The sequence below is a fragment of the Neofelis nebulosa genome, chromosome 9 (genome assembly GCF_028018385.1).
Source record: "Neofelis nebulosa isolate mNeoNeb1 chromosome 9, mNeoNeb1.pri, whole genome shotgun sequence".
NCBI classification, from domain to species: domain Eukaryota; kingdom Metazoa; phylum Chordata; class Mammalia; order Carnivora; family Felidae; genus Neofelis; species Neofelis nebulosa.
The window spans coordinates 110,324,309-110,340,097 of record NC_080790.1 but is presented as its reverse complement, the minus strand read 5'-3'; the positions used below and the strand labels follow the sequence as shown (position 1 = coordinate 110,340,097).

At 45.3% G+C, this 15,789-nt stretch overlaps 1 protein-coding gene across 9 annotated transcripts in view; it reads right to left on the bottom strand.

The window, feature by feature from the left end:
* Positions 1-15,789, bottom strand: part of SLC23A2 (solute carrier family 23 member 2) — a 134,417-nt gene that overhangs the window by 76,357 nt on the left and 42,271 nt on the right. For 7 of the 9 annotated variants that reach the window (XM_058684966.1, XM_058684967.1, XM_058684964.1 and 4 more), the window contains one exon: positions 1-261. The exons of 1 other annotated variant lie outside the window; for it this stretch is intronic. In XM_058684966.1, the coding sequence (XP_058540949.1) occupies positions 1-108 (108 nt within the window). In that variant the 5' untranslated portion in view covers positions 109-261. Of the gene's footprint in view, positions 262-12,581; positions 12,704-15,789 lie in introns of those variants that run through there. One more of the 9 variants, XM_058684970.1, reaches the window with a different exon arrangement.

Genomic DNA, 15,789 nt, shown 5'->3' with positions numbered 1-15,789 from the left:
CGGAAGAGTAAAGAAAGCGGGATGCTTCGCTTCATCTTCATATTTGCCTTCAGTTGAACTTCCAGCCTCCATGGATTTGGACGTAGTGTTCTTACCAATACCCATCATTAAGAGAAAATGAGTAGTTTGGCCGTTGGACTGGAGTGGCTGGAAGAGAAGGCTTGTTCAAGCGAGGAGCCCAGGATCTGAGCTGGCTCTTCCAGTGCCAGGAGCACCCAATTCTCAGGCAGAGATGAGCCCCACAAGTGCCATCTCTAGCACCTAGAAAGAGAGGAAGCAGCCAAATCACCAGGAGCACACAAACAGCACAGGACACACATTCACTGCATTTCCTGCAGAGAAGTCAGAGCGTAAGTCACATCCAAACATCAAAAAAGCACATCACTTAATCACACTTTTCAAGTCCCCACTATTTTGCTTATAGTCAGTCACACAGATTCTGAACTGCCCCCTGGAGAGTGGGACCACTGAACTGGACCATCAGAAATACCCAAATACAAAGATGAAAAGGCAGCACAGGGATTTCTCTGACATGCATTATGGTACAGATCTCACAGCACAGCACTATCCAATGGAACCTGCCACAGTGATTAAATGTTCTGTATCTGCCTTGTCCAATCCAACAGTCATTACCCACAAGGCAATTAGTACTGAGCCCTTGAAATGTGGCTAGCGCAACAGAGAAATGGAATTTTTACTTGCATCTAATTTTAACTGATTTGAATTTAAACAGTCACATGGCACTAGTGGTAACCACAGCTAATTTACCAGGATATCAAAAATTCCGAATTGCCTATAGGTGCCCAATTAAAGGTAGGGGAAGGCATTCAAAAGCATAAAAAAAGGAGGGGGGGGGGGGGGAGATAAAATGAACCCAGGATTAAATGACCAGAGTTCGAGGACATGTCAAGATGACCGTTAAATGGGCTAGAATGCCACATAAAACACAGAGCCAGAACATTCCGTATCAATCAAATGACAACATAAACCTAAACAGGAAATCGGAAAGACAAAATAGAGGAAAGGAGGTAAAAAGGCAAGAGATAAGGGAGGAAGGGGAAGGAGCACAAGATGGGCCTGGAATGCTCAGACAAGCTGATATTGTTTGAGGAGGAAAAGTGCACTGCTCTAGGCTAAGAAAAAAATCTAAGTAATAGATGAGTAGGAAATCACTGGAACAATTCTCTGTGGCCAAGTTTCAGTGAAGAAAATTAAAAACTCAATGTCAAACAACAGAAGCAGGACTTACACAATGAAAGAGATCCACCCAAAAATTAACAAGCATTTGGGGAATTTCAGCTTCCAGAAATGAGAGGACACATAAGATCCCTACAAGGATTGGCATGTGTACAATAAAACATGCCTAAGTATGCCCAACGTTTTATTAAAAAAAAAAAAAATACCACAATCAGATAGGGGTGAGAAGGGACAGAACACTCATTAGAACGATGTCAGATCTCAGCGCCAATTACTGTTCCAACTGAGAAGAAATAACCCAGCCAAACGGTCTTGCAAATGTGAAGACACACCTACAAAGTTTAGGAATATAAGTAGGAGGACCACCTGGGTAGCTCGGTCAGTTGAGCACCCGACTTTTGATTTTGGCTCAGGTCATGGTCCCAGGGTCGTGGGATGGAGCCCTGCACCAGGCTCCAGCATGGAGCCTGCTTGGCATTCTTTCTCTCTCTCTCTCTCTCTCTCTCTCTCTCTCTCTCCTTCTTTCTCTCTCTCTCTCTCTCTCCCCCTCTCCCACCACCCCCTGCCTCTCTCCCACTCTCTCAAATAAGTAAAAACAATGAAGAAAGAAAGAAAGAAAGAAAGAAAGAGAGAGAGAGAGAGAGAGAGAGAAAGAAAGAAAGAAAGAAAGAAAGAAAGAAAGAAAGAAAGAAAGAAAGAAAGAAAGAAAGAAAGAAAGAAAGACGAAATACAAGTAGGAAAACCTCCTGTTCAGGGAATTCTGTTACAGACTTTCATTCAATAATGACTTTGGATGAGCCAGGGGAAAAACTGAAATATAGGCAGATAAGAGAAAGAATCACACAAAATTTGATAGTTTGGTAGAGTGCAAGATGGGAAAATAAAGGAAACAGCTGCCAGAATATCAAGTTGCCTCAAGTAGAACAGAATCAAATGCACATATCAAACTTTTTTGAGGGGCTCGTTTGGTTTTTTTGCTTGTTTTTAGTTTTCTTTTAACGTGTATTTTTGAGAGACAGAGCACAAGCCAGGGAGGGGCAGAGAGGGAGACACAGAATTCGAAGCAGGCTCCAGGTTCCAAGCTGTCAGCAAAGAGCCAGATGCAGGCTTGAACCCACGAACCATGAGATCATGACATGGAGGGGCTCTTTTGGTTTAAATATGCATGCACATTTTGCATTCTTGGTTATATCCTATCCATGGTCTGTTGAAAGCAGCAGCTCTCAACCCGGAGTGACTTTCCCTCCAGGGGACATTTGGCAATGTCTAGAGCCATCACAACCCAGAGAGAGCCACCAGCATCTAACAGGTAGAGGCCAGGAGTGCTGCTAAACATCCTACAATGCATGGGGCAGATCCCAAATGTGACTACCCCCATGACTGGGAACAAAGGGGGACAGTTCCACCGTTGCAAGACCACTTTCCATCAAGTACCCCGTGTCCTATTTCTCTACCGAATGTTTAACTGGCCCTCGTGAGCTCTACTGGGACCTACCCCCTGCCTTTGCTGTCTCTTGCAGAGCAGCACCCTTTGGGGTACCCTGAAGACAAGCCCAGTGAGCAACAAGAGGAGATGGGGCCTCTTGTACAGGACAGTGATGCACTGAGAGGCTTTGGGGCAGAAGGCTCCCAGACCTGGAAGAGGGGACACCCTTTCTCAAGTAAGACAGGGAGCGGAAGAAGGAGAGGAGACTGAACAATGAGCACAGAAAGATATCCTCACAAGTCCCCAGGTGACAGAGCATTCCACACTCAAGTGTTTGAGAGTGAAGAAGACAGTCTCAAGGCCAGACCCCACAGCAGAGTGCTTCATCCACATAGGCTGAACTTGAGTGGGGAAATGTCAAGGCCCAGATGCAAAAAACAGCAAAAGACAAAAGCGGGGGGGGGGGGGGGGGGGAAGCTTAGGGTCTGGTTTAAAGTTTGTGTTAAAAGGCAAAATCTCCCAGGGAATCCAACACTGGGGAAGATCTGCCTGCCCCCAGCCCCCCATCGCCCCTCTTCCTACTCCTTGCGAAAGGAAGACTAAAGCAAAGCCACTGCCATCTTGCCCCTGACCCGGTGATGAGGGAAAGGAGGAGCTGAGGGATGAGTGATGGGGCTCATTAACGATGAAAAGGACGAGGAATGACACAGTGAGAGCGACAACCAGTCTCCTAGCTAAGCACCTGCCTCACCAGATCAACAGCCCCTTGTCCTCCTAAGTAGGAAACGGTATTGCATGATATTCCACTAATTCCACAAAAGGGGAAGGTAAGCTTCAGAGCAGCTCAGTAACTTGCCAAAGGACACACAGCCAAAAGCAGTGGAGGATTCAAACTTTAATCAGCATTCCTGCCCTAACAGCGTTTATACAAGCAAGACCCCCGGCCCCCCTCCTGGAGCGAACGTGGCCCAGGTTGGCCTGGAAGCCCAGCCGCCCGACTTGCCGTGTGCCGTCTGCCCTACCTGAGATTTCTGGGGGGGGCCCCAACGGGGCAAGGACCACCAAGCTCCCTCTCCAGGGCTGAAGCCCCCACCTGCCCCAGAGCAGGAGCTCCCAGAGCCGTACCCTCCAGGCGCTGCACGGCATCACCACCACCTTACCAACAGCCCTACCGCCTCTGGCCTCCCTTTCCTGTTCTAGCTCGAGCACTCCACTTGTCCACACAAGCGCAGCCAGCGTGCCCTTTGATGTGTCCTGATGCACCTGAGAATAACAGCCCAATTCCTCAGCAAGGCCACAGGGTCACCGTGAAGCCTCCTGGGAAGCGTGGCCCCATTGCGCCGTCATTTCCATCTTTCAGGTTCTCGGCTGCTGGGTCCCTCACGAGCCCTCAAGCTCACGTACAGGCAGTGCCTCCAAAATTGACACCCTTTAGCTCGTCCCCTTCCATCGGGGTAACTCCCATCAGTGCTTCCTCTGCTCGCCACCTCACCGTGGCGTCCGGGAAGCGTGAGGATGGCTGATACAGCGAGATCACGTCTGCCTGCCCAGCCAGACCATGCGTCCACTGCCTGTATCCCTGGCTCCCGCGGCTCAATTCGGCACCTGTATTGAAGGTTGCCCGCTATTTGTGCAATGAATAAATACGCTGTGAAAAAATAAAGGTACTAAATATAACGTAAGACTCAGTCTGGCTTAATACTCTTACTAAATTGAAAAAGGAGATTAACAGCCAACATTCACCACATCTGTAACACCGTGGATGCACGGATGTCAGGGACAAGCCAGGGTGTGGACATCACTGCGATCATTCGACTGACAGAAAGAGGAGGAAGTGTCTGAAAGGAAAGGAGCAAATCAGAACCACAACCAAGAGGTAGGAAAGTCAGAGAATCTACCGGTAGCCAGCTAGGCACAAAATATGTGAGCAGAGCTCCTTCGGCGCTGATTGGCTCAAACATTCCCCAAATGCCAGCAACAAGCATCTGGTTCCAAAGCTGGCAAAATACCGCCCTGCCTGGCTTTGCAGGGCCCCCAGGTAAGAGTGGGTTTTATGTTGTCATGGGTGGTAAACAACAGCAAGGAAGAAGCACACGTGACAGGGTATCTGGGCCAGAAAACCTGAGATGTTTATGGAAAAGTTTACCGACCCCTGAAGACAAGAGGATGAACAAATCCTGTTTAAAATGGCAATTATAGGGGAAAAAACAGTTTCAAACAGAGAGGGAGGCGAACCATAAGAGACTCTTAAATACAGAGAACTGAGGGTTGGTGGGGGAGCTGGGGAGAGAGGAAATGGGTGATGGGCATTGAGGAAGACACTTGTTGGGATGAGTATGGAAGTGATGAATCACGGGAATCTACCCCTGAAACCAAGAGCACACTGTACATAGCTAACTTGACAATAAATTACATTTTTAAAAACGGCAATTATAGCATTAAATACTTAAGTTTCACAAAAAATGTGCATGACCTTTATTTATACAACAGTCAACTATTACTAGGGATCATAAAGCAGATTTAAATAACTAGAAAAAAAGACTCAACCCTGGAATAAGAGTGCTATTCGTATATTCATTTTCCGATATAATGTATATGAATTCAATAAAAATTAATACCCCAAAAGAAGAGAAAGGGGGCTAAAATTCCTGTGGAAGAATAAGGATAGCCACAAATATCTGAAAAAATAATAAGAATGTGCTCTATTAGATAGGAACCCTAACACAAAGTTGGAATAAACAGGGGAGCTCACAAAAACTGACACAAAGACAAGACAACAGAAACCCCTGAGGCCTGCTTCAGATTCTGTCTCCCCCTCTTTCTGCCCCTCCCCCTCTCATACACACTCTCTTTCCCCAAAATAAACAAACATTAAAAAAACTGGGGGGGGGGGGGGGGAATGCCTGGGTGACTCGGTCAGTTAAGTGACTGACTTCAGCTCAGGTCATGATCTCACATTCCGTGGGTTCAAGCCCCACATGGAGCTCTGTGCTGACAGCTCAGAGCCTGGAGCCTGCTTCAGATTCTGTGTCTCCCTCTCTCTCTGCCCCTCTCACGCTCACGCTCTGTCTCTCTCAAAAATAAACATTTAAAAAAATTTTTCTAACTCAAATGAAAGTATATTAAAATGAGGTACTTTTTTTAACCTATGTGGGTTGTTTTTAATCCCTTATTTGTAAGACAGTGAATAGACAAACTTATACTCCTAATGAAAAATAAATTTGCTAATGAAAAGGCAATTTGATTATATGTATCAAAAGGGGCCTATTAATGTTCACTTCTAATATTAATAGATATATTTACTGTTTAATATTTGTTAATTAGGATGCAAAGATTTAGGTATGAAATTGTGCACATTAACATTATTAATAAGACTAAAAATCAGGAAAAATCTAATATTCAACACTAGGAAATTGAATGGCAAAATTATCGTATATTCCTACAAAGAAATACCACGTGGTCAGTAAAAACAGGACACAGAAATAATGACTGACATGGAAAGATGTTCACCTTATATTATGTAAAGAATCAGGTTTAAAAAAAATACCATGCATAAGACTATGCTAAGTGAAATAAGCCAGTCACAGAAGGACAAATATGGCATGATTCCAAACTTATGGGGCACCTGGGTGACTCAGTGAGTTAAGTGTCCAGCTTTTGGTTTCGGGTCAGGTCATGATCTCACAGAGTTCGTGAGATCAAGCCCCGCGTCCGGCTCTGCGTTGAGTGTGGAGCCTGCTTGGGATTCTCTCCCTCTCTCTGCCCTTTCCTCTCTGTCAAAGATAAATAATTTTTTTTTTTAAATCACTATCCTAAAGCAAGTAGGAAGCCATCACTGGCTCCTAAAAACAAAAATCTTTTTCAACCTCAAAATAAATCTGCAGCCTGACAGGGTAGAAAAACAGCAATTTGGCAAATGCTGCTATGAGCAAGTAGGAAAGTAAAATATTCAGATCTTTATTTAATAAGCTTCCACTTCTCCAGGAAGTGAACCACCAATAATCATGAACAAATGCAGAATAACAGCATTGAACCAGCACTTCTTTGGTCAACTATTCAGCCAGTGATCCTTTCTTTTGCACTTAATCTGACCATTTCTCTGCTGTTCAGGAATGTGTCGACTCCCTACTGTGGCTTCCCACAGCCACCTGACTTGGCAGTATGATGGTACTATCCAAACAGAATTTAAAGGCTGAGCTGCTCCCGGAGTTTACTAACCAAGACTTTGTGTTTCTTGGAAGCAAAACCTAAGAAAATGTGTCTTCCCATCACCATCTGGCAGTACCTAGTCCAAAGCACTTAATGGCTGAATGAAGGAACCACTAAGAGTCCTCCCAAAGGGCAGAATTCTCCTGTGTACAATTCATCTTTATATCCCCAGCTCTGAGCACAGGATACTCAGTAAACATTAATCAACTACACATTTACCCTATATAGATGGCACTGAATGAATACTACATCAAAAACATAAATGCATGGCAAATCCAACTTTTACAGTTCTCCAAAATGATACAAGAAGAATAAGAAAAGAATAGAAAGAATCAGTAGTTCATATGCCTAAGACTTGCGTGGGAAGGTTATTCAAAATACAGACTTCTTCCACACAAATACCTGTGGACAAAGTCTCAAAGCTGTTTTCATTATAACAGCCCCAAATTCAAGACCTCAAAAGGTCCATCGACAGGCAAATGGATAAACAAGCCATGGTGGGTCCCTACAAAAAATACTCAGCAATAAAAAGGAAGCAAATACTGATGCATAAAACGTGGAGGAAATGCACAGACACTATGTTGAATGAAAGAAGCTGGACCCAGGACATGCTGCCTGATTCCTTGATCTACGGTGACAGGAAGCAGATAGTGGGGACCTACTGCAGAAGGGAGGAGGGACTCCCATAGGCAGAAGGAAGGAAACACTGAAGAAATATTCTACACCATGGTTGTGATTCTGGTGGCTCCATCTGTATGTATATCCATTTACTGTATGTGAACTATACTTTGGTAAAAATCAATTTTCAAAGGAAAAAAACAATTTAAAAACTCCCATAATCCACCAACTTAAAAAATGTTCCCTCCTCCAAATTCTGATTCTGTAGACCTATATTGGGAGCTGGGAACATTTTTTTTTTAATATTTTTGAGGTGCGGTGGGGAGAAAGAGCACGAGCAGGGGAGGGGCGGGGGGGGGGGGGGGGGAAGAGGAACACAAGCAGGCTTAGAGCCGACAGCAGTGAGCCCAATGCAGGGCTCGAACTCACAGTGAGATCATGACCTCAGCCAAAGTCGGACGCTCAACCGACTGAGCCACCCAGGCGCAACCCCCCCAACGGGAACATTTTTAACAAACACACAAACGTTCTGATGCTAGCGGTCCTCAGATTACCCCCACCTTTTGATGGACAACCTGGGGTGGGATAAAACTACTTTCTCTGCAGCAACCTACCCAGACAGCTGAGAGTATGACTAACAAGGAAAACTTTGGGATAAAGAAACTCAAAACCTCAACTTGCCAAGTGGTAGTTTGGTTCTTACCAAGGTACAAACAAGAGCTTTCAGAGCCGGCCAGGTTCAATGATAAAGCACATTTTAAAAGCCAATCCGTGGCTCTCTCTGCTTAAATCCCATCATTAGGGGATTATAGTTGAACTGCGGCTGCTCCATTAAATTCTGTTAAATGCTAACATTTGACCTAAATGCTTTTAATCCAAGACAAAAAAGGATTATTGGAACACATATCCTCAACTTATAGATGTTCAACTCCCTTTAATTAAATAAAAGGACTTAAATGGTTGCCTAATACATAGGGTCCTGCTTTAGAAAGTTTACAATCCTGACATTCATCCTAGCTATTATTATTCCCTTTAGGCAGCAGCGAATGAACCAGTTAGGGGTGGTTATTATTTGATCTTGTGATGACAGTTACGGTCATGGGGTATAACCGGGGGCGGGGGGGGGGGGGGGGGGCGGGGAGAGGGCGATCTTCCCGCAGCCTTTTCCGAAACACTCCAAGAACTTTTGCTCTTATTTTTCAAACTGCCAGTCAGTACCCACTAGTAGTGGGCCATGATCTCAGCCAGAATTTGTAAGACAATGAAATTTAGCAGAACAAAAAAACCTCAGAGCACATCTCATGAGACAAGGGTGTCTAGTTTCAAGGTAAAATACTTTACTGTGGCTCAGTCAACACACACACACATACACAAGCCTAAAAGTCACTGATGTCACTAATGCCCTGCCGAGTGACATAGAAAGCATATTCCAAGTACCCAATTTAAATCAGGTTATTTTCTGGGCTTCAAGTAACATACCCATAGAAATAATTTGTCCAAGTGGTGCAAGATGAAGACACTGCTAAAGTGTCATACTATATCCTTGCTATAGGAAGAGACGGCCCAGAACAAAAGCCTCCGAGTGGCCCTTCTTCAGCATCTATCAGAGCCCTATACCAAACGACCTCCATGGCTGCTATCAAGAAAATCTCCAATCCCCGCAACGAGCTGGTGACAGCTTTCTGTCACCATCTCGGTTTGTAGACTTTTGTCTCAGGAGGAGAAGTTTCAAAGAAGCCGGATAAAACCTGGATTTCCGGAGGGGAGCCCAGAGTCGGCTGCCAGGTTCCATGTCAGAAACCTGCTGAGAACTCCAGGAGGAACAGTCCTTGAGAGGTTACACCCCTGGGGCCCATGAGGTGCCCCCATGTGACAACCCTGCTCTGAAGGCGGAAGAAAAGGCTTCGGGCAAATATTGCTGGACTACCTGGGTGTCCCCTGAAAATGGAGTCGGGGGCCTCGGCCGTAAGGCCCCCTGGGAAGACATGGCAGATCTTCCTGGAACACCACAGGGTAAGGGAAGATCATTCCTATTCGAAAACAAGTATTTTATGAAGCATAATGTGAAAACCCCCAACTGCTAAAATGAAACAGAAGACGTTAAAGAACACTCTGTGCCTGCAGAAGACCCCTTCCGTCTCTTCTAGAGACAGGGCCCGAGAGGCCCGAGTACAGAAAAGGCTCTAGACCCAAACTGAACTCTAAATCCTAAGAGAGCTCTTAAATCCAGGCTGAGAGGGAACTGGATTTAAGCTGATGTCAGTTTACACACAGGCTGAGCCATGAAAAGTGACGGTCATGGGATCCAGAGGGCAAGACGCTGACTCATCGACTGCTCAGTTAGGGGAAGACGGGAGTCAGGCGTACAGTAAAAGGTCAAAGCAGCTAATGTTCTGCTGGTGTAGGGGCTTTAAAATACAAACTCATCAGTGATCCTTGTTCTTCTGACCTAATGTGGTAGCTAGCAGACACCTTCTGCAGTTGATCTCATCCAGCAGAAATTTCTTCCCTAAACTTTCTTTAAACACAATTATGACAAGACCTTGAGCCTCATTATCCTAACGACGCCTCTCCCACCCCAGGTACCATCCACATGGGCCACAATGACCTGCGGTTCCCAGGTCGGAGCTCAAGAAGCCTCCTCCTCCAAGAAGCATCCCTGGGTTTGCTGCCCCCCTTCCATGTTTCCATGGCACATGACTTCTAGGTCTAGCTCCCTGACCAGGCAGGGATAGGGACAGGGATACAGTGCCCACCACATAAAAGGCACTCAAATATTTAAGGAAACCTTGAACATTTTCCCAGAGGCAAGTCATACATCTGAAATAAAACTTGTCCCTGCCCTCCAGATTCACTCAGGGAAATCCTGTGCCCAGGACAAGTGAGGTGAGGACAGGTAATGGAATAAATTAAAATATAGGCCAGAATTAAAATATAAATGTATATTTGAGAAAACTCAAGCAAAATCAAGTTTTATCGCGTTTACTTCTACTACATGATTTAACATATCATTTTGTACAAGTGGGTTTTTTTCTTTTTATTTAAAGACTACCTTAAATTATTAATCGGTAGTTTTAGGAGCCACTGGGAAGCTAATTTTGTACGGAATTTTAACAGCAAGATAAAAGCATGCTCAGAATTAACTGACTGCCTATTATATCCAAGATACAAACAGGATTTCACTTAACCCCTACAAAAATACCGGAAGGGCTATTATTCTCACCGTTTCACAACTCAGAAAACAGAGGCAGAGAGGCTGATTTTCCCTTGGACAAAAGCCAAGGGCAAGTGGCAGGCACAGCAATCCTGAGAGCATGAGAGCTGCTCCAGCATCCTTAGACACCAACGGCACGAGGCTCCGAAGAGGAGCACCCGCCAGAGGCCCAGACAGTTACGTGTAAAGGTTATTTTGGAAGAAGCTAAGAAAAGCCGCCCAGTTACTATCCAGGAATGGGAAAAAGCTTCCTCCTCCAGCACACCTCCAAAGGACCTTTGCCATCTGCCAGCTCCCCCACCACCCCTTTCCCAGTACAAAGACAAACTTCAGTGCTAAGGTGACTTCTAGGGATGGCTGTGCCCTGCTAACCCTGTGGCCGCCTCGGTGCTGCTCCAGCCCCCAGCTCCACCCTCCCTTTCCAGCACAACTGAGGACTCGTGCTCCCTCTCCTCCTGCAGGGGAAGCCTCCGGAAGGCACAGAGTCACCTCCAACTGCTTTGCCACGGCTGCCTGGACTGGGAAAGGCTCAGGTGCTAGCAGAAGCATTTCCCACAATCCTTCACCCCATCGCCTCAAGCTCAATGTACTTATCAGCCCTCCCTCTGAACTACTCTTCAGACTACACCATTCCTCTCTGGAACGTTCTTATCAGTTCCTCCAGCCCCCAGTGCCAAAGCCAGATTTCCTTCCCTCACCTGCAGACAGAGGTCAAGCTCGTCCTTCCCTCCTTTCCTAACTAACTGCCCATGACACCTGCTTGGTTTTGCTGGACTTTGGCACCTTTACTCAGTCCCCTCCACCACCTGCTTCTTTCCTACCGTCCATTACATCTGCAAATCTCTTCTGCAGTTATCTTTTTTCTCCTCACGCAACCCCCGCTTTATCAAGACTTCTGTCTCCTCCTCACACACTTTCCCAAGATAAGGAAAAGGGCACTCTGAAATTTCACCTACACTGATGGACTACCTGATGACTGAATGTGGGTTTGCCTAAACTGCACTGCAATTACCTGGGGCTGAGATGCTGTAATTCTTCTCCAGGTTAACCCCAAGTACACAGTGATCAAAATAATAGGTTTCCCCTGACCTTCAATAAATGGGAGCCTTTTCCCTGACCGTCAATAAACATCTCATGCCTGGGAGTATGTCATATATAGGTTTTTTTCTGCAAAGGAACATATTCCTCCTAATTCATAAAAAAAATATATATCCATTCAATACAGAGACTGCAACCACTTAGAATCCTGTGCTACAGATGTACAGCTTTTTTTTTTAGTGTCGGAACCTAACATTTTGATAATCCCCCAACCTTAAAGGATTAAAAAATTAATGTATTCATCTATAAAAGACTCCAGCTCTCCATGAAGTTTGTTTAGTCTGTACTCCTTTTTGTTTGTGTACTTAGTTTTCCTTGAACCCCGAAAATTCTGCATAAAAGAAAACATAAAAGGCACACAAAGCCTTGGATGGCTGGGGGCTGGACCTCACTCAGACAAGGTAAACGAGCACCTGAAACACACCGTATCTGACATTTCAGCTGTTGCAGATGGGGTTCTAAGGTCACTCTTTCTCACATGTTTAATGAAGAGCACTGCCTTCTAAGAGTTGTATAAATGCTAATGTTCGGTTATTTAAATATTGTCAGACGGCACTGAGAAACTCAGGCTGGAGACTTTCTAGTAACACAGCTGGGCAAGCTGGAGCTGCAGGCTCCTCACCCGCCCACAGACACACACGCAGACATAGTTGTGTATCTTCGGAAAACCAGACACACAGCCACGGACGGGAGCACATGGTCACAGATGCGTGCGCGCGGAAACGGACCCTGCAGCCCCAGATGCACACGCAGACAGAGACACAGACACAGACGCTAATTCCCCCAAAGCAGAGTTCACGTACCAAGAAATGGTCTTACCTGCAGAAGGAAATCTTACCCTGTCCACAAAAACATTCGTTCATTAGCATCCCACCCACCAACTCTCTGCTGGCATCTGTGCTGGGCTGGGACCGTTCTAATGCTCAGCCTGAGATGCTTCAGGTACCGAAGGAATTTCAGCTTTTATAACCCACACAGGCTCGCCAAAATTGTATAACCACACCACCTAGTCAGAAATGCTATCCATCTGTATTACACAACAGCCACCACCTGGTTACGAACGGTTACTGCACACTTCTAATTCGGCCTGCTTACCCTCAGTCTGTAGCAGGTTTCTACGTGGCACCTGGATAATCTATTGTGGAAACCAACCAGTCGCTGGGATTACATTTCTCAAACCCATACAAACAAGGGTAATTAAAACCTATCTTTCCAAACACTCTGTTCAGATGAACAAGTCCACCCCCACTGCTTTCAGCTCCATGAAAGGGGGGGGATTAATTTTGCTTCCTGGTAATTTCTCATTTCCCCCCTTGGGAGCCCCAAAACAATTGTTTTCAAAGGTCAAAGACTTTCAAAGATTAAAAATACATTTTCAAGGCATGATGTCTTCACTCCAATGATAGGAAAAGCAACGAGTAACTGCAATACGGACAGCCAAGGGCTGGAGCCCGGCTGCGTGTGGTACCCACTGTGCAGGTCCCAGCTGCAGAGGCCCCACTGGAGAGTCGAAGCGCCTGAAGAAACACAGAGGCACGTGCCTCTGGTACCCATAAGACGGAAGGAGCCACACCCGTACTCAGACTTTGTCCTTTCCGGTCCTGACTCCAGGCCAGGGCCTGCCAGAAGCCTGGGCGGTGGGCCTCTGGGCCCCTGGGGATGTGCCGTGAGAGGGCAAGTACCACCTCCATCTCCCCAACACCACACGGGGACCACAGGCTCAGAGGAGAAGCAGCCGGGCAGAAGGGGCATCCACCAGCAGCAGAGTACATCTTGAAAGATGTGATAAAGGCAGAGGAGGAGACAGGACAACCTAGAGAGCAGCCTGAGAGTGACTCATCCATGAACGATCTTAGGGAAGTCCGTGGTGGGCACAAGAGAAAGATGCCAGTTGACTGGAGGAGAGGCCACAGAAGCTGAGGAGGAGGTTGGGAGCCAAGAGCTTGCAGTGTCCAAGAGCAGGAGACTCACCCCCACAGGTCCCCAGAGCACAGGTCACACGTGACACACCCAAAGCATCGGGGTGACAGGCCCAGGGAGACCAGAAGGCCCCTCGCTCCAAAGTGAACCAGGAGAGAAGACCCAGTATATAGCCTACGGAAAAAATAATCCAGTCCCTGTACCCTGAACACAAGAACTGTCCTTGGGATGTTCTATGAAGATTCTCACCTCAAAAAGGTTAAACTGCAGGAACCAAAAGAAAATTTCAATTTGGAACAAAAGAGTGAAGAATTAAAAAAAAACAAAACAGTTATTTATTTATTTTTTTTAAAAAAAGGGGAACAGAACCAAAAGATGACAAGCTGGGGGTGTTAAAGAAGCGACAAACACAAGTGAAAACTGGAGGAAGTAGCAGAAAACTAATGGGTGGAGGACAAGCTAAAGAAACATGGGCAGACAAGGAGAAGTCCAGAAAGGCAGTTAACAGTCCACAGATGAGAACCACAGAGGGACAAAAGCAAAGAGCAAAACCAAGACATGAACAATCTATGCTCCTTGACTAGACTTAGAACAAAGAAGCCAGTCATGTTGTAGGGCTCCCGTATAATGAAATGTCCAGACAGGGCAAATCTCGAGAGACAGAAAGTAGATTAGTGGTTGCCTGGGGCTGGGGTGGAGATGGGGGACAAGAATGGGGAGGGACTGTTAATGAGTTTGAGATTTCTTTATGGGATGAAGAAAATGTTCCAAACTTGAAGGTGATGGTTATGCAAGTCTGATTCACTGGAGGCCGCTGAACTGTATGTGCTAAAGGGGAGAACTCTGTCGTGTGTGAATTCCATCTCGATAAAACTTTTTTTATAAAGAACCAATGGGATAGAAAATATAAAAAAGATACAGAATAAAAACCAACTACTCTGAGATTGAGAAAAATCTGAGTACAGAGATCACAAAGGCACACCAAATTCATGCAAAATCAGAGACAAAAAACCTATACTTGGTCACATCCTGGCAAAATAATTTAGCTACAGGAAGAAAAAGGTGTAGAAACATCCAGAGAGAAGGAGAAAATATTTGGTTTACTTAATAGCAATGATAAAGACGAGCCCCAGGATTTTCCAAGGCAGCATGAAAATGCCAGAAGGCAACAGAAAGTGAAGACAGAGAACCGAGGAAAAGGTTTCCCCAAAGAATTTTATACCCACACAAGCTGCCCTTAATGTAGGAAAACCAAAAAGTGCAACCTCAGATATGTGCAGGCTAAGAAAAAGAGGGTAGGGGGAGGCTGAGAGGTTGAGGTTTATTATTCCAACCACGTAAGAGGCAAAATCCAGGGAGGCCACTAATACACAGGGCTGCTAATCATGTATGCCAACCCCAACCGTCAAGGTCAGGGCAAAACTAAATAATGAAGATAAACCTAATTATAAGACTGAATGCAATGTCAAATTATTCTCTAAGCATATGCTAGGTGATATGAAAAATGTAATAACAATAAAGCAGATCAAGCAAGATTACATTAATAAAGACTGAAGACAGGCAGTAAAATAATGCTGAACCCCATCTTGCAAACAGGCAGGAGTTTTAAAACACCATTAGATCTTAGCGACAACTACTGGAGAAACTGGGGTGGGTTTTCTGGGGTTTGGGGTGTGTGTGTGTGTGTGTGTGTGTGTGTGTGTGTGTGTGTGTGTGTGTGTGTGTTTTAAAGGAAACCACATTAAAATTTGAAACATTACAGACTAAAACACAAACCAAACTGTAAATGAGTTAAATTCAACCTATTCTCAGATGCACCAGAAAACAAACACCAACACCCAACAATATACCTTAAAGTGACACACAAGTAAAGCAACAGTAATGCTGCCTCGTGATTTTTTAAGTAACAGACACAATGAAATCATGCTAGGAAGTAATAAATGCGGGAAAAGTAATAAATGGGGCAAACTTCACATTGGTAAAAAGTAAAAAATTCACAAATGAAGCATCATGTCAGTTTTTATTTCCAAACATTACTTCATGGACATAAAAAAGGTTCATAAACACACCTGTCTCCAAGAAGATGGGTGCAAGAGGGTGGAGGGAC